Below are 23010 nucleotides of genomic sequence, written 5' to 3'. Positions count from 1 at the left end.
ATCAGATCCAGACTATTCTCATGATGCCCACACCCAGTTTGGGGCTTCCTTCCCCTAACTTGCATTTGATAACACATTTTTGATTTGTGTTTTTGGCCCTCTTTGCAGCAATAATGGCTGCTGCCTTTTTATTTGCAGTACCTGAAAGCTGCACAGCTGCTGTGGGTGCAAGTCATTCTGAGATCTTGTTTTGACCTTAGCAGTAGTACCAAATGGAGACCATGTGGGAAGGCAACATGCAAGAACTTAAAACCCACAGCAAAAGAGAGCAAGTAAGGGGCAAACACAGGGGGAATTTGGGGCCAGAATACTCCAAGGGCAGCCTGGAGTATTCTAGCAAGTTTAGACCATAGATGGGAAAAGGCTGGCTGGATGGTACCACTCCAGGCAAAAAAAAAAAAAAAGCTCTGGATGAGAAGACTAAACATGTGTGCCATCATGCTGCTGTTGTCATTCTGCAACTCCAACCTAGGGCAGTATAACAATATCTGGAGACCTATAGCTTGACTTGAATCCCTAGAATAAATGCATCAGTAATTAAAGGACACCAGCCAGGTCTGCACCACTAAGAGAAATATGGCTCACAAACTATGCATAGTAGATTAGTGTGGGCTTGATCCAACTTCTGGTTTTGCTGCCTTGATAAATTGTTCATCAAGAATACATGAGCAGCAATACCCAGTGATGAGGTGGGGGAGAGTTTAACTTTTGCTATTGTGCTTAATAAGTCAAATGTTGCAAGAGAGCCAGATAAGTGTGGTGGGAAGACTGCTGGAATGGGACCTGGGAGATCAAGATTCCCACTCAGTCATGAAACTTCTTGGGTGGCTTTGGGACTTGCTCAACCTGTCTTAGCTCACAGGGCTGTTGCAAGGATAAAGTGGGAAGAGGAAAGACATGTATGCAGCTTTCAGTTCTCTAAAAGAAATACAGGAATTTGTGATGTAGTGGTTTGAGCATTGGACTGGAGACCAGGATTCGATTCCTGGTTCACCCAAGGTGACTGGCCAAACCACACACTCTGAGCCCCAGAAAACCCTGTTATAGATTTGCCTTAGGGTCACTGTAAGTCAGAAACAACTTGAAGGCACAAAACAAGAACAATTAAGAGCATAGCTCAATCCCAGTTTTGTCTTCTTATCTGCCAAAATGTTATAAATTTTATTTGCCCAAAATCTCAGGTTTGCAGTCCTTGGGAGGTTCATCTTCCCTCCCTCTGTCCCCAGACATTACATCCCAAGAGTGAAGAACAGAGAGTGTTTGAAGGCATTTGTTTCCCAACAGGCTTTTGCTCTTGTTTTAGACACAGATGCTTTTAATTCTGTCTCTCTGGTTGCTTTTTAATGCAATTGTGTTTTGTTGCTAATTTGTTGCACTTGTGCTTGCAGTGATCGGACTGCTATTTCTTGGCTTATATTATCTGGCTAACCACTTTGAATGTCTCCTTCCTGAGAAGACAGTGAGAGATAGACCCCTTGCAAGTGCCTAATCAAATTTGTTTCAGTGCAATAAATGTGCATTGTTCCAGCAATCCTGAGCCCTCAGGTTTGATATGACATACATTCATTCATTCATTCATTCATTCATTCATTCATTCAATGCATATCCCACCTGCCTCCCAAGACAGGATTCAGGGTAGCTGATTGGTTACATAACTCTGTAATAGAGAATGGTGATACAATATAATGTAATTCTGTAACAGAGAATGGAACCAGGGACAGGGCCTGCTCAGTGGCTGCTCCTAAACTCTGGAACTCCCCCGCCTCTAGAGAGACCACAATGGCCCCATCCTTACTCTCCTTTCAATAGCAGGTAAAACAAAATTGTGTCACCAGGCTTCTTCAAACTGACAAGGCTTAGGCTTTTAAATGATGTGCATTTTAAAAGCCCAGATTCATGGGCCAAGGTTTGTACATGGTTGTTAATACATATTAATAGTTTTAAATGTGTAATGCTTTTAACTTTTCAAATTGTTTGTTTTTAAAAATACAATGTGCCCACATCATACATGGGTGCATTATACGGAAAAAGCAATGCCACACACCAGAAGGAACAATGGCGCGTCTGCCCATGGCACGTGCGCGCTGCCGCACCACCACACCACCGCAAGCACGAGCCCCATTACTTTTAATGGGGCTCAAGCATACATGCAATTTCATTTACACAGGGGAGTCTGAAACAGATCCCCCACGTAAAAGAAGGGCACACAGTATATATTTTACCATTTTAATGCTTTTATATTGTTTTTAATTTGTACTATTATAAATTTCTCATTAGATGCCAAATTGAGTCTCTATATCGGGCGAAAGGTGGGATGTGAATAAATAAATAATATCGAAAATGATGAAAAGCATTTTCTGTAAATAAAAAGCAGGCTAGAATTCCTCACTATTCACGGAATGATTGTGGGACACTCATGACGTTGGGTGACGTCGTGTGATAATCATAGCATCATTGCATGATATTTATGGGAGCATTTCACTATCTTTTTTGTCGGTGTGATAATCTCCAAGGTTTGAGCCAATAGATTAGTGGTGGGCTACTGTAAGAGACTAGTGGGGACACATTAGCCACCTAGGAGATATTGGGGGACCATACCTATCCACCACATCACCCCTGAAAACCCCCAATTGTTTGCTCCCAAATGCTCCCCAGTGCCTCCTAAGGGCTGGTGGGGGACATTTTGCTATTTAAAAAAAACTCCAGCCATTTTAGGCCCAAGAGAGACTTTTTTCAAAACAGGAAGTGACTTCAGATGTACTTCCTGTTTTTTAAAAAGTTCTTTGTTGGGACTAAAATAGCCTGGGGGAGGTGAGGGAGCTAAACTTGTTGTGAAAATGTCTTTCATAAGCCCTAGAGGACATTTGGGGACACCTGACGTCAAAAATTTGACACACACACACACCCAGGAGACCTTGGTTTACCACAAAAATGGCTCAAGGGGCTACATATGTCCCACGGGGTGCGCTATGCCCACCTGCAGCTTAGATGATGAACTTGGCAACTGGTCTCCGTCTCCATAAATGACTCTGTGAGAACACTGAAACATCATTCAATGAATAACCTCCCAATTCCCATGCCACAACTATTACCATCTGTCTCTGTATTTGCCTCTGCATGTGGGTGCTGAAGGTATGGTCAGAAGACTACCTGTGGCCTCCAGCTCCATTTTATACAAGTCCTAAATGTCTTTAGAAACCATTACACACACATTTAAGTTTTTTTTCCCCCCAAGATGATTTTCAGGAAATTTTAGGCTCCCCTAATTACCCAAAATACATAAACATCTCCCACAAATGTGCTGGTTTGTCTCTCCCCCCACCCACCCACCAACAACCTCCCCAATCCTCCAATAAGTCTCCAAAAACCCCAACTAAGAAATAGAAGTGGTGCCACATCACTTCCAGTTGGTCACTAGCATGCTGATGTGGCCTGTCAGAGCTGCAGAGAGGTGAAAATTGGTCCATATCATCATATCTTTACCCACCCTTTATCTATTTGTTGTTCGTGTTGCATGCCTTCAAGTCGTTTCTGACTTATGGAGACCCTAAGGGCTATCACAGGGTTTTCTAAGGGCTGAGAATGTGTGATTTGCCCATGATCATCCAGTGGGTTTCCGTGGCTGAGTGGGAATTTGAACCAATAACTCCTGATCTACAGAGTCATTCCACACTCAAGCCATTATGTCACACTGGCTCTCACACTTGATCTATATATACTGTCTATCCTGCTGTCGATAATCTGAACTAGTGATGGCCAATTTTCCATCAGGAGGAGGATGGGAGGAAAAGGAAGAGGTGGATGGGGTGGGGTGGGGGTTAAAATCTGGCTTAGGCATCATGGTGGCAAGGTGGAAACTGGAGAGATGGGTAGGAGAAGAGACCGAGAGGAGAAGGGGGAACAGAAGAAGTGGGACAACAAAGTGGGTTGGCCGGGTGCATCTTGAAAAGGTGGCTGAGGCACTGAGGTAGCAAGATGGGAAAGTGAGGGACTTTGATGGAAAAGGAAACTGTAACATTCATATTGGGGGGTGTATGATATTTGCAGTTTTTCCAATTTTATGGGGATCCACTCCTAAACCATGTAAATGTTGAATGCCAACAGTATTTCATGCTGTACCAGGGACCGAACCCCACTCCAATAAGAACACTTGGGCAGTCTTTCACAATGATCACCCAGTCTTCTGCTGTTCTCCTAACCTTGTTAACCCTGATATTCATAGAATCATAGAGTTGGAAGAGACCACAAGGGCCATCCAATCCAACCCCCTGCCATGCAGGAACATATTGTACCCCAAAGTACTCTTACCTGTGGATAGGGCAGGTATCCAGGGGGATAGTGCGGGAATGGTGGAAAGATGTAAGTGTCTGAATAGGGACGACGTGGTTTGCCATCTTTAAGATGCAAGTAAGAGAGAAGAGGAAAGAATTACAATTCCTCTCCCAAACTGACATTTCACATGCTAGAATCTTCAACATTAGCCCTTGGAGCAACGTCCTTGCTAAGAATTCAAAGATACAGCCATGTTAGTCTGTAGAATCAATATGTAGAGAGATCTTATGGCACTGTTGAAACTAACTATAAGAAAGAAGAAAGCTCATGCTGTCACTTCTTTCCTTCAGTTAGTCTCAAAGTTGCTACAAGAGTTGACTATAGCACAGGGATAGGCAAGAGGTAGCCTTTGGGCTACTTTTAGCTCTTGGCTTGATTTTACGGGGTAAGATTCTGTTAAGTTGTGGCAGAACAATATGTCTGACCTTCTTTGCTGGCACATACCATCTTGATGCATACTTGAGGACGTTTTTTCCCCCCGGGAAGTCAAACTGGCTGACAGATTGAATCGGTAATGGACTGGATGAGGGAAAACAAACTCAAGTTGAATCCAGGTAAGACAGAGGTACTAGTAATAGGGACTCCCAATCCGGGAATGGAGTTATGTCAGCCAGTTCTGGATGGGGTCACACTTCCCCTGAAGGTCTCTGTCCGCAGTTTGGGGGTGCTCCTAGACTCGTCTCTCCATCTGACGGCTCAGGTGGATGCAATGGTCAGGAGCACTTGCTTTCAGCTTCGGCTGATACGCCAACTGTGCCCCTTTCTGGAGCAGGAAGACCTTGAAACAGTAGTATATGAACTGGTAGCCTCTCGGCTTGACTTTTGTAGTGCGCTCTACATGGGGCTACCTCTGTGTCAAGTTCGGAAACTTCAACTGGTACAGAATATGGCAGCCAGGCTGGTTACTGGCACATCTAGATTTGCCCACATTACACCAGTTTTAAAATCGCTTCGCTGGCTGCCTGTTAGTTTCCAGGCAAGATACAAAGTGTTGGTTTTAACCTTGAAAGCCCTACATGGCTTGGGTCCTGGCTTCTTGCGGGAATGCCTTCTCCCATATCATCCTCCCCGCACTCTTCGTTCTGCTGGGAAGAATCTGCTTCAACCAAAGAGGACTAGACTTTTGGCAGTGACCCAGCGCTCCTTTTCAGCAGTTGCTCCTAAACTCTGGAACGACCTGCTGGATGAGATCCATCAGATTACCACCTTGGAAACCTTTAAGAAGGCTATTAAGATGGATCTCTTCCAGCAGGCCTTTCCAGACTAGGTCCACCTCTATTTTCCTGCCTCCCTCCCCCCCCACTTCTCTCACCTTTTCACCATCCCTTTTTCCATCCTATCTGGTCCATGCTATACATTTCTTTCTTTCTTTCTTTCTTTCTTTCTTTCTTTCTTTCTTTCTTTTACAAATCTTCCATTGATTTTAACTGTGATTTTATACTACTGTTTTAATATCTGTCTGGTTTAATCTCTTTTTAATATTACTGTTTTTATACTGGGGGGGGGGGGGGATAGGGGTTTTAGAATTTTAACTGTATTCTCTTTTATTGTTGTAATCCGCTTGGATTCCAAGAGATTAAGCGGAATATAAATTATTATTATTATTATTATTATTATTATTATTATTATTATTATTATTAGATTGGGTCCAAAACCTTACTTCATTCTTCATTTAGGTCCCAATAGACAACACACCAAGTTCAGTGACCCTGTGATCAAGTATGTGGATTTGCACAGCTTAACAAACTAACAAAACAGACTGGCACACCAATTCTATGAAAAATGTGCTTCTCTTTCACCTTCTCCCCCCCCCCCATTTTTCCCTTTCTTTTGGTACTTGCAATGAAAATAGCCCCCTAAATGTTCATCCCACATCTGTTCATCTCCTGGCCCTCCAAGTCATGGGAATGCCCATCACACTGCCCTCGCCTCCAATTTCATAGCCTCTGAAAGGTGTGCAGGGAAGGGAATTTTGTCCCTGGTCTAAAACTGACATTTTAATTATGGCATTACTGTACCCAAAAAGAAAAGAAAACCTCCTTTCCAGCAATCTCAGTCCATTTTTTGTTTGAAATCCTTTTTGTTTTTTAAAACATGGAAATGTTCAGATGCACTTAATTTTATGAAAGAGATCAAAAAACAACAATGAAAAAGGCTTTACTGTCAGGCAGTGATGTCCTGGAGACTGCAGTGATAATTGAAAGGAGAACAGCTAGCCAGCCTATGGTGATGACAGATAGCCTTGCCACTAGAAGAAGAAAATGTGTTTTCCCCCCTTCTGTTCTGAGTGGATGCCTGCTTCCCTTTATTTCTTTAATGGCTCCCCAATTTCAGAAGACATTTTTAACCCTGTTTCCAGCTTCATTGTAAGTTTTGACTTTCTTTTGTTCAACCTTTTTTTCCTTTCAGGCAGCTAGAATGTTTATCTATTGAAGTATTTATCTGGAACTTTTTAATGGTATTCTGCGTGTTGGCTTCTTGCTAGGGCTTTATTTTTAAGCATGCTGGCAAATTGTGTATGTCACACAATTGCAAAAAAAAAAAATGTGCCTGTATGCCTTTATCCATCAGAGTACCATGAAGGTGAAACAGAGGCTGAATCTACACTGCAGAATTATTGCAGTTTGACACCACTTTAACTGCCACAGCTCAATGGTATGGAATTCTGGATTTGTAGTTCTGTGAGATATTTAAACTTCTCTATCAGCAAGATTTTGACATTACTCACTCATTGCCACTATATACATACATACACATACTCCTACAGATCCCAGGATTCCATAGGATGGAACCATGACAGTTGCAGTCGTGTCAAACTGCATTAACTCTGTAGTATGGCAGCAGCCACAGACATCTTACACTTGACATGAGGAAACCTTGATTGTGTTTCAATGCATCTTGGGATTACTTTCTTTTTAAATTTGTCTAAATTAATTGTAGTTAATTAAAATCTCTCTGTTGCCTGCAGGGCCCACCATGAAAAGATAATCTATTCCCCACTGGAGAGAGGCATGAAATACCTGTGGGCTTAAGCCGATTCCGGATTTTCACCTCTGACTGCTGAAACTCTTCATTGCATGCCTCCTCGGTTCCCTTGAATAATAAAACATTAGTTTCAATGGCTATTCTAACTACAGAGGTTATCACACCAGGGCTAACTGCACAACAATCACGCTATTTGAAGATAATGGAAGCATAGCACAACAGCAATATTTTCACACAGTCACACATTCTGTACATCTACAGCACTTCATAAATAAAGTTTAATAATAATAATAATAATTCAAGTGATAATAATGATATAAAAACAAAGGAGAAACGCAATTGCATTCCGCTTACGTCCATTCTTGCATCATTAGTAGGTTATTATTGAATGTTTCATGCATGCTCCACTTTCATGCTACTGTCCATGTCTGAAAATCATTGTTCCATCAACAACAGAAGAACATAAAACTTACATATAGTGCACTCTTTCCTTATGCAAGGGATTGGTTCTGGACCCCCATGTAAGGCAAATACTGCATATGCTCGAGCCCCAATGAAAACAAGGGGGCTCATGCATGCGGCATGATGTGCACGCCATTGCTTCTTCTGTCATGCAGCTTTCATCATAAGCTGAAAGCCACGTATTGTGCACCCACATATGACACGGGAGCACTGTATTTAACAACATTATTTTTATTCATTTGAAATAAGATCATGCCCTTAAAATAAGAGAGAAATCCACCCTAAAAACAATGCTAGCAATAAGAATGGATTGTCAGTACCAAAATGCACTCTCAGAAAAGGTCCTAGATTGCTTCGTGATAGTGAGAATGAAATGTTGTTGGCTTCCTCATCTTTGCAATAGCGCAAATTGAGCTTATTTGTCATTCATCTTTTCTTATGGCAATTCGGATCAGTCGCTTCTCACTGAGATCCCCATCATATTGCCCTTTCTCTCTCAGAACTATCCTCATCTTCAAAGACTGATGTTATCATGATCCTGTCTCTTTGCATGTGAGGATGGATAATGGTAGTAGTTTTCTCCCAGCTGACGGAGAAAACGAGTATAAGAAATGCAACATTTTCTCTGTATTCAGATGCTCTGAAGTGTTGTCAAGGAATTATGCTGTGTAGAAAAACATGGGATTCTCTGTACAGAAAACAGTTTCTGTTCAACTCTGACATGTTTCTCTATGCAGAATAATTTTTCCACAATACCTCATAGAGTTTCAGTATCACCAGAAAATTGCTCAAAATCTTTGCTAGCCTTCTGTTCTTTCAGATGGGTTTTCCAACTTTTGAGAAACACACTTTTTGGCCTAAGGGGATATAGTAATAATTACAAATATTCTTTCCCTCCGTAGTTTGTAATTACCGTATTTTCCGGCATATAAGACGACTGGGTGTATAAGACGACCCCCAACTTTTCCAGTTAAAATATACAGTTTGGGATATACTCACTGTATAAGACTACCCCTCTTCCAACGCACACCGAATTAAAAAAAACATCAGATTTGATTTCAATATGGAATTTTAATTAAATTTTAATTCAAATGCTTATGACATACAGGTATTTAGCAGGAAACTTTGTCAGCTCTCCCTGCCTGCCCTGCTCTCCCTGTCTCCAAGACTATCAGAGCAGTAGCTGCTTTCATACGATCGCCGCATACGGCAGGGATGTGCCCACGGCCATTTTTGAGCTCCCCCCACCATATGCGGCGACCACAGATTCTCCAGTCTGCCCTATAAGATGACACCCGGCGTATAAGATGACCCCCGACTTTTGAGAAGATTTTCCTGGGTTGAAAAGTAGTCTTATATGCCAGAAAATACAGTACTCATGTTCTTACTTTTTCGATGTATGCACTTTGACTACGCTGAAGAGTAATCGGTGGTGAAGATTTCTCTTGAACGTTTGTTTTGGAAAAAACCTCTGGGGGCACAGCCTCTGAAAGGAAAGAAAGGAGAGGGGAAGCTCAGTGTATACATTTTGAGAGATCTTGGAAACACTACTTTTTTGGACTACAAGTCCCATGAACCCCATTTTCTTTGAAGAGAATGTGGCATTGTTCCATGTATATATGTTCCCTATATTCTGCTGTTGTGTGCCTTCAAGGCCTTTCTGACTTCTGATGATCATAAAATGGCCCTATTGCAGTGTTTCCTTGGCAAGATTTGTTCAGAGGAGGTTTTCCACTGCCTTCCTCTGAGGCTGAGAGTGTGTGACTTAGACAAGGAAGATTATCGCACTGCGTTCTGAGAACGTTCTCATCACGTGATGAGAACGGAACGCATTTGAGTATACCACACGTATGTGTTCCAATCGGGTTCTCAGAACGTTTAAATGTGTTCGAAATGTGTTCCAGGAGGGTACAGATTGAATGTGTTCCCAGAGAGCTGAAACGTGATGAGAACGTTCCAACAGAGGTGTGTGCGGTATTCTTATCTGTTCTCAAATCCGTTCTCTCATTCCTCCGTCTCCTGATTGGCTGAAAGAATGACAGGCAGGGAGGGAGGCAGGCAGGCGAGCAACTGCAGTGAGGGAAGGGGTGTGTGTGTGAGGGGGGAAAGAAGGAGGGAGGGAAGGGAGGAAAGTTGGGACAAGTGAGAGAAGAGGAAAGAAGGGAAAGAGAGAGAAAGAGAGAGGGAAACAGGGGGGCCAGAGCAGAGAGCAAGAGGGAGAGGGTCTGGCTGCTTCTGCAGGGGCCTCTAGTGTCATGTCCAGCGGGGCTCCTGTGCTGGCAGCCTGCAGGAGGCAAGGATGGCAGGGATGCCCAGGACCTTCTCCTCCTTCCCTCCAGGAAGGAACCCACAAAAGCTCCTCTGTTTGGAGCAACACACAAAAGCAAGCAAACAACTCCCAGAATTCCATAGCAAAGAGCCAGACACCACAATTCAAAAAGGACATTGAGAAACTGGAGCGTGTCCAAAGGAGGGCGACTAAAATGGTGAATGGTCTGGAAACCATGCCCTACAAGGAACAACTTAGGGAGCTGGGGATGTTTAGCCTGGAGAAGAGAAGATTAAGAGGTGATATGATAGCCCTGTTTAAATATTTGAAGGGATGTCACATTGATGAGGGAGCAAGCTTGTTTTCTGCTGCTCCAGAGACTAGGACCCGGAGCAATGGATGCAAGCTCCAGGAAAAGAGATCCCACCTCAATATTAGGAGGAACTTCCTGAGAGTAAGGGCTGTTCGACAGTGGAACACACTCCTTCCTCAGAGTGTAGTGGAGTCTCCTTCCTTGGAGGTCTTTAAGCAGAGGCTGGATGGCCATCTCTTGGGAATGCTTTGATTGTGATTTCCTGCATGGCAGAATGGGGTTGGACTGGATGGCCCTTGTGGTCTCTTCCAACTCTATGATTCTATGATTCTATGAAGGCACACATTACATGCGCACACACACAGGAGGCAAAAGGCTGACAAGCAGCCAAAATGGGGAATTGGGATGACAGCAGAGGACTCTTCTTTTCTAACCGGTTTAAAGAGCTGCTATGGCTGCCGGGGCTCTGCCATTGGCCCAGTCCCTCCCTGGCAACTTGCTTTCCTTCGGCTTGAAGAGACCTGCATGGAGCTCCTCCTTCTTCCCAGCCTTGCAAAGGAGGTTTGGGATGTAACTTGCAAGGCTCATCTCTCCCCATTTCTCTTTCTCCCTGCCTTCCTCCCGATCCCTCCTTCTTCCCTCCCTTCCCTCCCTCCTCCTTTCCCCCCTCTCTCTCACACACAACACCCCTTCCCTCACTGCAGTCGCTCGCCTGCCTGCTTCCCTGCCTCCCTGCCTGTCATTTTTTCAGCCAATCAGGAGACGGAGGCGGCCTTGGTGGAATATGTTCTCGGAACGGTTTCAGGAATCGCTGTGCGGTAAAATGCAGTTCTGATCACGTTCTGATCACGTTCTAGTTTACTAATGCAGTAATATCTGTTCCAGGAACGTTCTCATCACGTGATGATACGGAACGTTCTCAGAACGCAGTGCGATAATCTCCATGGTCACCCAGTAGGCTCCCACAGTGAAGCAGGGATTCGAACCCTGGCCTCTAGTGTCATAATCCAATGTTCATACCACTACACCTGGTGGATTATAGAAGAGGAAATTTCAGTGGGTGTTGCTTGCTACCTGGTTATGTGGATGGTTGGTTAGTTACAGGAGCCCTCTCTAGTTTTCAAGATGGGAACACTTTCCATCCATCCCAAAAAACTCAAGACCCTAGTCAACTTACACATTCAGTCAAATACAATATAGCTAAAAGACACAAATGAGTGACATTGAAGTGTAATATGGTTGCATTAAAATATAACTAAACTGTCAGTGACATTAAGAGTACATCTATACTGTAGAAATAATGCAGTTTGACACCAGTAAGGGCTCATTCCCACTGCAGTTTGCTCCAAAGCAGGATTCAGGGTAATTGACTCTCATTCCCATTTGAAACCACTTCTGGTCCTCATTGGACAGATTCCAGGAGGAAAGAAGTGGGGCAAACATAAATAACCCGGGGTTTCCTGACACTAATTTTAAAGTGGATTTTTTGAGAAAAATTGATTCTGAACCATGCCCAATAAGTGGGAATGCTAGATCAGAAGTGATTTTTTTAAACAATAGAACTGATAAAAAAATCAATCTATTGCTAAAGCAACTACTTGCTTTAGCAATAGATTGATTTTTCATAGAATCATAGAGTTGGAAGAGACCACAAGGGCCATCCAGTCCAACCCCCTGCCATGCAGGAACTGTCAGTCAAAGCATCCCCAACAGATAGCTATCCAACCTCTGTTTATATTCTGGCCTCAAAAAGAAGAGCCCTGCCTCCACCCCAACTGTCATCATCAGACCTAGGAAGGAGTGAAAAAGACAGGTCCAATTTCCATCAGGCCTAACTGCAAATTTACTGTAACTCATGTTGCTCTGTTTTATTTTACTGTATTTTATTTATTTTTGTATTTTATTGTCTTTATTTTTATTGTTGTAACCCACCCAGATTCTTTGTGATTGGGTGGGCTATAATTAAATCATCATCATCATCATCATCATCATCATCATCATCATCAGTTTAGCAACTCTAGGAAAGGAATTCCACCATTTGGGAGCAGCCTCCAAGAAGGCCCTATCTTCCATCCCCACCAGTAGTGCCAGTCAGGTTGGTGAGACAGAAAGATTGCCCTCTCCTAAGGATTTCAGGGCCTGGGCAGTTCATACACGAAGATGAGATCTTTCAGATGTGAAATGCTGCATCTGCACTGCAGAAATAATGCAGTTTTACATCACTCGCTTTAACTGCCATGACTCAATGCTGTGTAATTCTGTGGTCTGTAGCTTTGCAAGGTATTTAGCTTTCTCTATCAGAGAGCTCTTGTGTTACAACAAATTACACATCCCAGGATTCTATAAGATGGAGCCATGTAAATTTACAGTGCTATATAAATAAAGTATAATAATGATAACATGCAGTTGAAGAGGTATCAAACTGGATTATTTCTGCAGTGTAGATTCTGTACTTAAAACTAGAAAATAAACTTTCCCCTTTGCAGTGTTTTCATTCAGTTAGATACAGTTTGGACTAAAGTTACCTTCTGATCATTACATCCCCAGAAACAGTGGCATTGGGAAGAACTCTGCATTCCCCTGCCCCACAACTTACTCACCATTTTGTTTTGATGGAGAGTCTTCAAACCGCCAAGTTTTGAAACGCTCTTCTAATTCAGAAGATGCGGTGACCATTTGCTGGTTTTCTACCTTCTCCAATCTCAGAGGAGCTGCACTGGCTCTCTTGAAGGTTGTATATGAGGGGGATGAGTTTTCCTTTAAAGGAGAACTCTTCCTCTGCACCTTTTAGGAAAAATAAAAAGTATTATGTGCGCAAAAGGCTGAAAGGAGGAGTAAGATGTTAAGATGGTTTTTGTTGACTCAAGCAGGCTTTAACAGGTGAAGGATAAAATCAATATCTGTGCTGTAAAATGATAAAGAAGGGCGCCTTACAGACGGGCCTAAGCGGCACCGTCGTTGCGCCAGGAATATGCGCGAGGGGCGGCGCTTCCGGACGCGCCTTGCCCCTCGCGCGTATTCCGTATGGCAAGATGGCGGTGCCCTATACAGACGGCCGCGGCCATCTTGACGTAACGGACGCGCAGCGTCCGGATGTCTAAATCCGGAAGAGCCATCGCGAGTGCGTGCTTTGGCACTTGTGGCGGCTCTTCCGGGTTGCCGGAAGGAGTGCGATTTCTGCACTCCTTTTTTGCAGCGCGGAGGAGTCGCACGGTTTGGCTGCTGCGGCTCTTCCGCGCTGCAACCGGCAGCGACCCAAGACCGCCCCTTTTGGGTGGTCTGTAACGGGCCAAGGTGCCCTTTTTCTTGACCTCTTTTGTTTCTTGTTTGGCCTTAAACATCTTGGGCATTGAAAGAAGACAGCTGTATTGGCATTGGATGTCAAGGATCATTCAGACTAAGTTGTCCTTTTATGGCTATACAAAAAATCTCACTCACATAGGTTTGTTATTCACTATGTAACTGCATCTATGAACATCTCTGCAAGTTCTGCTGCTCACACATGCCAGCACTCCAATAAAGATTGAGTCAACGATATGAATGTATTTCAAGCACATTCAAGGCATGCAATTTGCATCAGTTACTCACATTGCCGACAATACAATTAAAAAAAAGTCAAGAAAAATCCCAATATTGATTTTTCTGGATCAAGTGGTTTTTTGGCACACACGCCCAAGCTTAATTGGGTGCATTCAAAATTAACAACAGAGATTCAACCTGGATTCATCCTGGATTATTTTCTCCCTCTGAATTGGGCCTCAGTTGCTATGCTAAAACAACTGGAAAGGAACAATAGTTTCTTGTCACACTACACATATTCCAACTATTTAAGACCACAGCCTTATGAGAATGGTCTTAGACAGTTTGTCACATCTCCTTTCTGGCTCCCAGCTTACATACACCTCATTCAAAACTCTCTTCACCATTCTGTCCACCCTGGTCTTTGGCAGGATCTTGAAGAAACTACTTTAACCAAAAAGGCTATTCCCCCTGGAGTAGGTCATTTATTTGTATGGATTGTTTTAAAAGACATTACATACAGATATGTTGTAAAACCATTGCCCCACTGATGCTAAATAACAGGAAAGGAAAACTAACACTTCTGTGAAAAGGGATAGTTAGAGGACTCCTACCACCTGGTGGCTGGCTATAAAAGTACACATGAAATTTCAGTTGCTTTTCTTCACCTTACCAAAATATCTTGAACTTTGCGGACAGCAGTGTTTATCTGCTCTCGATGACAGGAAAATACACTCTCCATTTCTTGGCTGCAATCTGAGCAAAATGGGGAGGAAAGAAGAATGGGTACATAGCACATCCATCTTCCCGCACAATCCTCAGTCAATTTTCCGATGGAAGTTTTGTATGTTCCAAATTGCCCCACAGTTATGAATGATGCAAACTCTCATTCACATGGGCAAACAAACAACAATACAATGCAAGGAAAGCTACAAAGTACAAGGCCACTCAGAACAGCACCATTTCACATGTGTTTTGAATCTCTTGAAGCCATTAGATAAAATTGGGTTGTTGCCTCAAATGGCACATGGTTACAGCTGGCAGCTAAGTAGCCTAACTCCTAACTCCTCTCAGCTGGCCTGCTGTCCTCAAATATGGTAAAGGATAGATGTCAGAGCTGAAATAGATTCAGTTTCCAGCCTAGTTGGATTTTCTGCATGGAAATGGAGGGGATGAGAGCCAGCGTGGTGCAGTGGTTTGAGCGTCATTTCCCTCTAAAGATTTTTTTTATATGTCTGAAAACCTTGGTATTTTCCCATGCCTTTTATACTTGCTCTTTGAGAGCCATTTTGACTATATAAGATTCAGTACTTATTCAGAGAATGCGTTAGCTAATAATATATGCCAGTATACATCATGGATGGAAAACCTGTGTCTCTCCAGATGTTTTGGGATTCCAACACCCATCAGTCCCAGCCATTCCAATATCTTGGGGTGATGGGAGGTACCAATCAAAACCAACCTGCAGATTTCTAGATTTATGACCCCTACTGTACAGGATCCTTATAGAACTGTTTTATAAGAGCACATCCTCAAAAGTTTGCTTTATTGGGATTTGCAATAATGATCAGTAATAGTATGGCTGCATCCACACTGCAGAAATAATCCAGTTTGATAGTACTTCAACTGACATGCTCAGTGCTATGGAATTCTGGGAACCATAGTTTTGTGAAACATTTAGCCTTCTCTGTCAGAGAACTCTGGTGCCATAACAAAAAACAATTCCCAGAATTCCATAGTATTGAGCAATGTCAGTTAAAGCGGTTTCAACCTGGAATATTTCTGCAGTGTGGATGTAGACTAAAATGGAGTGGAATAAACAGCCAGTAAGCCAAACTTCCCAGCAAACTGAGAATGCCCCAGAATTAAGGAGGATCAGAGAAACCTGCAGAACAATATAGGAATTAATGGAGAAAACACATGTTTATCCATTTGGGTCTTAGATGAAACTGCTTCTCCCTGGCTCAGAAAGTTTTAAGTTCTAGAACAATGCAAACTCCTTTCACTTTTTGGACAGGGGGAAATGCTGTTGCCTCTGCTTGGAAAAGTGTCACTTCCATTACCTCGAAAGGAAGGCCTTTGGAGTTTTTCATTATGCCAGCACCGTTTCATGAGCCTGATCCCATCATCCAGCTTTGGCACATTATCTGTCTTCTCTAGATCTTCTGTACTTGGCCTTTGGCCTTGAGGAATGAGCCTACTGATGAGAGAACTCATATTGCTGGGTGGGAGATCTGGATAGGAACAGATAGGTCATCAGTAAAATGAACAAGCAGCCTGGTGTAGTGGTTTGACTATAGAACTTTGATTCTGGAGATCAGGGTTCAAGTTCCCATTTGATCATGGAAACCCTCTTGGTGACCTTGGGTGAGTCACACACTCTCAGTCCCAGAAAACTCCATAGTTGGGTCACCATAAGTCAGAAAAGGCTTGAAGGCGCACAGCAGTAACAACAACAATCCACAGAAGCACACAGATTTGTACATTCCTAGGCTTGTATATTGGTATATCCCTAAAAGCCAGTGTGGTATACTGGTTTGAGCATTGGACTACAACTCTGGAGATTTGATTCCCGCCTTGACCATGGAAACCCACTGAGTGACCTTGAGCTAGTCACATACTCTCAGCCCCAGCTTTGCCCTGCTTTCCTCCCACCAAGGCAGCCAAGGCAGCTTACAAAACATAAAATAGAAGCTGGCTAAGATGTACATTACAAAAGTAAAAAACAACAACAAAACTATTAAAAGCAGATAGTTAAAACCCATTTAAAATACATTTAAAACACAATTAAAAACAAATGGGACAAAAATACATCACACCTCTGTCAACACTATTTCACCATATGATTTAAAATTCAATCAAATGCCTGCCCAAATAAGAAGGTCTTAAGGTGCTATGGGAAAGAGTAGAAAGACTATTCTATATTGCACAAAGAACATTTATTCAATTTAGTTGAGGAAAGAAACTTGGGGAAGCTATTCCCAGTATCCCCAGTGAAATACATTTCCCGGGACTCTTGAAGAAAATAATATCCATGACCATTGAATGATGCAAAAACAGTCTAAGAGCACCTCTGGACTGTCTGAAAGGTCCATAGTTTTGTTCTTGTTCTTTCCAATTTTACACTGGGTTACAATAAACTGACCTGGGCAGCTGGTATAAATATATATATAATTTTTAGAAAAAATCTCTGACTGTACCAGGAGCTTGCAGAAAATATTATGGGATAAACAAAACATGTATGGATCTCCAAAACAAAATTGGAAAGAACGGGAACAAAATCTGGGATTTTCTGATCTTTTTAATCAGCCTGGATGTGCCTTCAATTTTCAGTGCACTATACACTGTGTATCCTAGGTAATCCTACATGGTCACTAGATAGTCATGATCATGGTTCTCTTCTCAGGCCTCAATGGGGTACATTTGAAAGTGCAACAACAACTATTTCTTCCCAACAACTATACTCTCAGGCCTGTCTGATTGTGGAAACTAAGCAGGGTCAGCCCTGATTAATAATAATAATAATAATAATAATAATAATAATAATAAATTTTATTTGTATACCGCTTTTCCGTAGATCAAAGCAGTTTACAGACCATATAAAAACCATTTAAAACATCTCATAAAATAGATAAAATCCACTAATACAAATTATACAAAATCTGAACACAATCATTCAACAGGGTAAGGCAGAGAATCAATGGGAACGGGAATACACAGCTTCATTTTACAGGGGGGAAGGCTTAACAGAAGAGGAAGGTTTTGAGCCTCTTTTTAAATGTTACCAGGGAGGTCACAAGACAGAGCTCCTCGGGGAGACCATTCCAAATTTGTGGGGCTGCCACTGAATAGGCCATCCGGGATGTAGAAACATGTTTGGAAGATGGAATTTCCAACAAGTTCTTCCCGGACGTCCTGAGTGTGCAGGGCGGATTATATGGGGAGTGCGGTCCCTCAAGTAACTCAGGCCCAAGTCATTAGTACTTGGATGGGAGACTGCCAATGAATAATAGGTGCCATAGGCTATATTTCAGAGGAAGAAACTGGCAAAATCACCTCTGAGGATTCCTTGTGAAAGAAATCCCTATGAAAGGAATGGGGTCACCATAAATCAACAGGCAACTTGAAGACATGTACATACATGCTTTATGAATAACACTCCTACCAGGAAGAAAGGAACCACAAGGGAAGGAGCAAACTCACTTGAATAAGGTTCTTGGCCTGATAACAATGACCACATGAGGATCCCATAACTGAAAGAGGGAGAAAAAATGGATTAGAGACAGAAGAGAATACCTCACCCTCAGTAAGGGTCTCTCTTTTCTTCCAGAATGCCATTATCAATGGTTTCACCAACTGAGCTTCTAAAGTGTTCAAAGAGGTAGGGAGACCCAATGCTACAGGTTGTGCACAAAGGAAGACCCAACCCTTGGAGTAGAGTTGACAATTGTGAGGCAAATAGAATGGGGCTGTTTGCTGATATGGTGATTTTTACTGGATCTACCTTGTGGATCTTCTGCTCCTTAGTGGTGGCCTTTGAGTGGGAGGTGACATTAAGGACTTTTTTACATCAACCTGTTGTCTCGCCACTATCATACTAATTAAAGAATGGAAGCATACTGGTTTGGCATAATTTCTTATCACACTTTTCCCCACAATAGCTCTTTCACACTTCATGGTCATGTGATCTGTTTTCTACACTGCTAAATGACACCTTCTGGGAAGAATGGATGGACAAATGATTGTGACGCCAACCATCTCCTAAAGCTGGCTGCAGTATGAATGTGCACACAGTGGCCAGCTTCGTGAAGGTGTTGGCCATCACAATCACTGCAAGAGGGAGAGGGACAGTGGGAGAAAAGCAGAATCATGCCCACTCACAGCCTATTGCATTAAAGCAATGACATTGAAAGTCCATCGACCAGTTTTCCTGTCAATGAAAAAGTGCACTATAGTAACAAATGGAATGCAAGGCAGCAGCAATATGGACACAACATTGTATGATAAGTACCTGCCAAGATGCTTTTATCCTGTTAAATTTCCACTATTCTACCCTTGTTTGATAAAGTCCTTAGGTTGCCAGAGAGGACTCCTGTACCTTTATTATTTATGCAGAAGAGATAATTTTAGCAGCTGTTACTTGTTATCTGCTTGTATGACACACTATGCCTGCTGAAATCCCCTCTCCCACACAATCAATAAAGTTACAGGAGCCCTCTCCAGTTTTCAGTCTGGCAACCCTAGGTGGGACTATCCCTAGATTAATGGTACAGTGCGGCCACCTCATATGCAAACGCATATGCTGAAAGCCACGCTGGAAGAAGCCTCGGCACACCCCAAAAAGGGGTAATGGTGCACGCGCCGTACCACCAGCACAAGCCCCATTATTTTTAATGGGTCTCAAGCATACAAAGAATTCCCCTTATGTGGAGAGGTCCGGAAAGGATCCCCCACATAAAGGAAGGGCCCATTGTACTAAGGATAAATGTACCTACAGTCGGCCCTCCTTATAGGTGGGCTTGCCTTCCGCAGCTTTGAGCTCACAGAGAAGGTATGCCAAGGCAGAAATAATGGGGCGCATACTCAGCCTGTGCACCGCTGTGAGCATTATTTCCTATGGTGCTTGAGCATACGCTCTTTTCCCCATACGCGTAGAGGTCCAGAACGGATCCCCCGTGTATGGGAAGGGCAGACTGTATAACTAAATAAACCTATAACTAGCAGCCTCAGTGCAGAACACAGTCCTCCTCTCACCTGTACACATCTGTACCAGGCGTTGGCCTATAGTTGAGATCAGCAAAAGCCTCAGGTGGCAGGTATTCCAATGTCCCACCATATCCATCTTTTTCCCCAGAGACATGACTGGCACGCTGAGTTGTTCCACGTTTGAACTTGGATAGTCCAAAATCAGCCACCTGAATGGAGGAGGAGGAGGTTAGGATATAAGCAGCAGTTAGAGAATGAAAGATACCTGTTATACAAGCTTAATTATAAGTCACATTGAGTCTCAGTTTGGGGGAAAAGGTAAGCTATAAATAATGATCACAGCAATGATGATATAGGGACAATGCCCTCTGCTGCTCCCCCACATATAGCTACACCCCTTCCTGACTTAAGGAAAAGGGGTGAAGCAGCTCACCTTGGCATGCAGATCTGCATCCAGTAAGATGTTGCTCAGTTTGAGGTCGAGATGTAATAACGGAGGGCTGAGGCTGTGCAGGAAATTCATTCCCAGTGCCACTTCATAGAGGATGCGAAACCGGAGGGCCCAAGGTATAGAGCTGACTTGGCCTATTAGGGTTGATAGGCTACCGTTTTCCATGTATTCCATCACAAGGCCTAGACTAGGACCATCTGGCTGCAATTTGTCTACAAAGAGGCCAAAGAGACGCAGAACGTAGAGGAAACGTGCTTCATCCATGGCCCGAGCTTCGTTCAGAAGTTCCTCTCGAGTGAAGCAAGTGCTGCTGCAGGACAGTATAAAAAGAAAAATGTGAACAAATGGTAAAAGCACTGGACAGTCTTGAGACTGCACTGTCTCTGATGCTGACTTCAAGTTGGGGCTCTCCGCCTGACCAATCTGATGACCCTGAACCTGCTCAAACGGTAGTTCCACAAGGGGGAACTTTCACTGACTATAACAAGGATGAACACACCCAAGACTTTGGTGTTTTAGGCCCGATACAAACGGGCATGAAGCTCTGTGCTCGCTCCGATTTTAGGGTTAGGGACCGTGCACCAACCTCACGGTCCCTAACCCTAGTACAGCGCAGTGGCGCAATAATGGTGGCGTCCTGTCCATATGGGCATCGCCAATTTGATGTAAGCAATGTGTGGTGTCTACACGTTGCGGCAAGTCACTTACGTCACAAGTGCACCACTGGCGCACTCGCTATGTCACTCTGGCACCACAAAAAGAACCCGGAAATACCGGGTTCTTTTTACTCTGGAGTGACAGCGAACAGTTTGTAAAAATGAGCGCCGGCAGGCCGTCGTTTCTTGGCGGTCTGTACTACACCTTAGATGCCAAGTCCATGACTGACTATTACCCAAGATTATCCACTTGCTGACATCATGTTTGTGGTCCATTCCTTGATCCAGGTCAAGTTTTTTTAGAATGCCCTGGTCTAAGGATAGACAGCTCACCCCAAGTTTTCTCTTGGGTTTCTAGGAAGACTAGGGTTCTGTCCATATGGGCCAAGTAAAATGTCCTTCATCTGTTCCCGCAGCAAGTAGTCTTGACAAAGTAAACTCAACCCATGGTTCTGGTGAACTGTCTCAATGACATCTGGCCAGCTCAGCATGAAACTCGCCATATATCCCCTCTTAAAAATAGTGTAAAACCTTCACTGTTTGCTCTGGAGCTTCCTTGAAATTCTGGAGCCTTTCATTGGCCCCATACAGACAGGCCAAAATAAAGCTGCTTCGGGAAACTTTGGGGATATGCTGTTTAAATGATGCATGCGTCCTAAGAGGCCGGAAGTTGCACCGAAGCTGTGCTCCTGTCCTTATGACTGGATTGTGGCTTTGGCATGGCTTCCGGACTCTTAGGACACATGCATCATTTAAACAGCACATCTCCAAAGTGGCCCGAAGCAGCTTTATTTTGGCCTGTCTGTATGGGGTGATGCTGGGCAACTGTTTACAACACTTCCCACTGTGCCACCCAGTGCTGCCACTGCTGTTGCAAGTTGTTCACTATAAGGTCAGAACAAGGTGCCCACAAAACGAGTGACTAAAGGCAACAGTGACAGCATCATGTGGCACAGCAAGACACACGTGTGAACAGCTGCCTAATGTTTAAGAGAAGTGCCCAAGGTAACAAGGGGATGTCAAGGTAGCTCCAGAGCCAGAATGCTCTGGGCTGCTCCAAGAATTACCATGGAAATGAGAAACTGTGGATAATAGCAAACCCTACTGAAATAAATGATTTCTGGTAGAAATTAACCATAGAGTTGCACTGGAGGACCTTGAGATTCCTAGATAGAACACCCCTCTAGGTATTTCTAGGTCCCCCTGCGTAACTCTGTGGTCACCTTCTGCCAAAAGCATAGCATAGAATCACACACACCTAGAAAATGTCTAGAGAGAATATATATATTTTTAGACATGAGTAAGTGAAACCATGAGTACCAGTCCTGCAGATATGGGGGGAAGTCAAACTATAATTTACTCTTTTCTGTACAGATGGTGCTGTTTCTGCTACATAAGGACTGGCACTTTAAAAAGGGTTTCCTAGTTGCCCTGGTGGAGCAGTGGTTAAATGCCAGTCATACAGCCACAACATTGTAAGTTTGATCCTGGAGGGCTCCAAAGACAACTCAGCCTCCCATCCTTTCATAGGTCAGTGGGGGCAATTGGCTTACACATTGTAAACCACTTAGGATGTGCTAGTTCGCTGATAAGTGGTATAGAAATGTACTTGCTATTGTTATTAATATATAGAATTCTCAGTAGTGATTGGTGGCTCCAATGCCAATAGGGTGATGAATCTGCTCTGGATTTTAGTCTCAATTTTAGTGGCAGAACGCTAACCTCAAAATGAGTTCCTCACATTGGATATAGTCCCAAAAACACAAAGCAGATTTCTTACTCTATTGATATGGGAGCCATTGGCTATTACCAAGGAAGTCAAGCCCTCTCATTGTTGCAGAATTCAGCTATGGCTGGAACAAAGAATGCAACATTTAGCTAATTCTTTCTCAGCTAACCCACCCAACCCTCCAACCCTTGCCACTACCGGCTAAGAATCTTTACTGCCACATCAATCCCCCAGTCTTGGTGCCGAGCCCGGTAGATGTCACCAAAGGCCCCTCGACCGATGAAGTAGAAGTCCTTCATGCGCTCGCAGCTGATCTCCTCATAGAACTTATTGGGAGCTGCCATCTTTCCAAATAGCCCTCTGCCAGCAGTGAGGGATGTCTCAGTTTTAAATCATGCTGAAACCTGTCTCAAAAGAAAAGAGGTAGCTTTGGTGTCACTAGGAAGAGAGAAATCACCTGTGAAAGTGAAATGCAGAGGCTGACAAACATGACAAGATATAGAGAAGATATGTCTGGGTTAAGATCCCTTTCTCAAGTCAACCCTGAAGATCATTCAGGAGCCACCCCTAGTAGATTTGGCATCATGT

At 43.4% G+C, this 23010-nt stretch overlaps 1 protein-coding gene across 1 annotated transcript in view; it reads right to left on the bottom strand.

Annotated features, from left to right (window-relative positions):
• The window catches only part of RIPK3 (receptor interacting serine/threonine kinase 3), a 32494-nt gene that overhangs the window by 4275 nt on the left and 5209 nt on the right, over nucleotides 1-23010 (bottom strand). The window contains exons 2-11 of the mRNA XM_089480841.1: nucleotides 22621-22826; nucleotides 20020-20347; nucleotides 19635-19795; nucleotides 18084-18133; nucleotides 15944-16114; nucleotides 14554-14636; nucleotides 12962-13145; nucleotides 9168-9265; nucleotides 7353-7425; nucleotides 4309-4394 (exon numbers count right to left, since the gene is read on the bottom strand). Coding sequence (XP_089336967.1) covers nucleotides 4309-4394; nucleotides 7353-7425; nucleotides 9168-9265; nucleotides 12962-13145; nucleotides 14554-14636; nucleotides 15944-16114; nucleotides 18084-18133; nucleotides 19635-19795; nucleotides 20020-20347; nucleotides 22621-22766 — 1380 coding nt within the window. The 5' untranslated portion in view covers nucleotides 22767-22826. The remainder of the gene's footprint in view (nucleotides 1-4308; nucleotides 4395-7352; nucleotides 7426-9167; nucleotides 9266-12961; nucleotides 13146-14553; nucleotides 14637-15943; nucleotides 16115-18083; nucleotides 18134-19634; nucleotides 19796-20019; nucleotides 20348-22620; nucleotides 22827-23010) is intronic.

The sequence above is a fragment of the Sceloporus occidentalis genome, unplaced genomic scaffold (assembly GCF_023333645.1).
Source record: "Sceloporus occidentalis isolate IW3139 unplaced genomic scaffold, rSceOcc1.0.p SCAF_14, whole genome shotgun sequence".
NCBI lineage: Eukaryota > Metazoa > Chordata > Lepidosauria > Squamata > Phrynosomatidae > Sceloporus > Sceloporus occidentalis.
The sequence above is the reverse complement of the archived record's forward strand: the minus strand, read 5'-3'. Positions and strand labels throughout refer to the sequence as shown.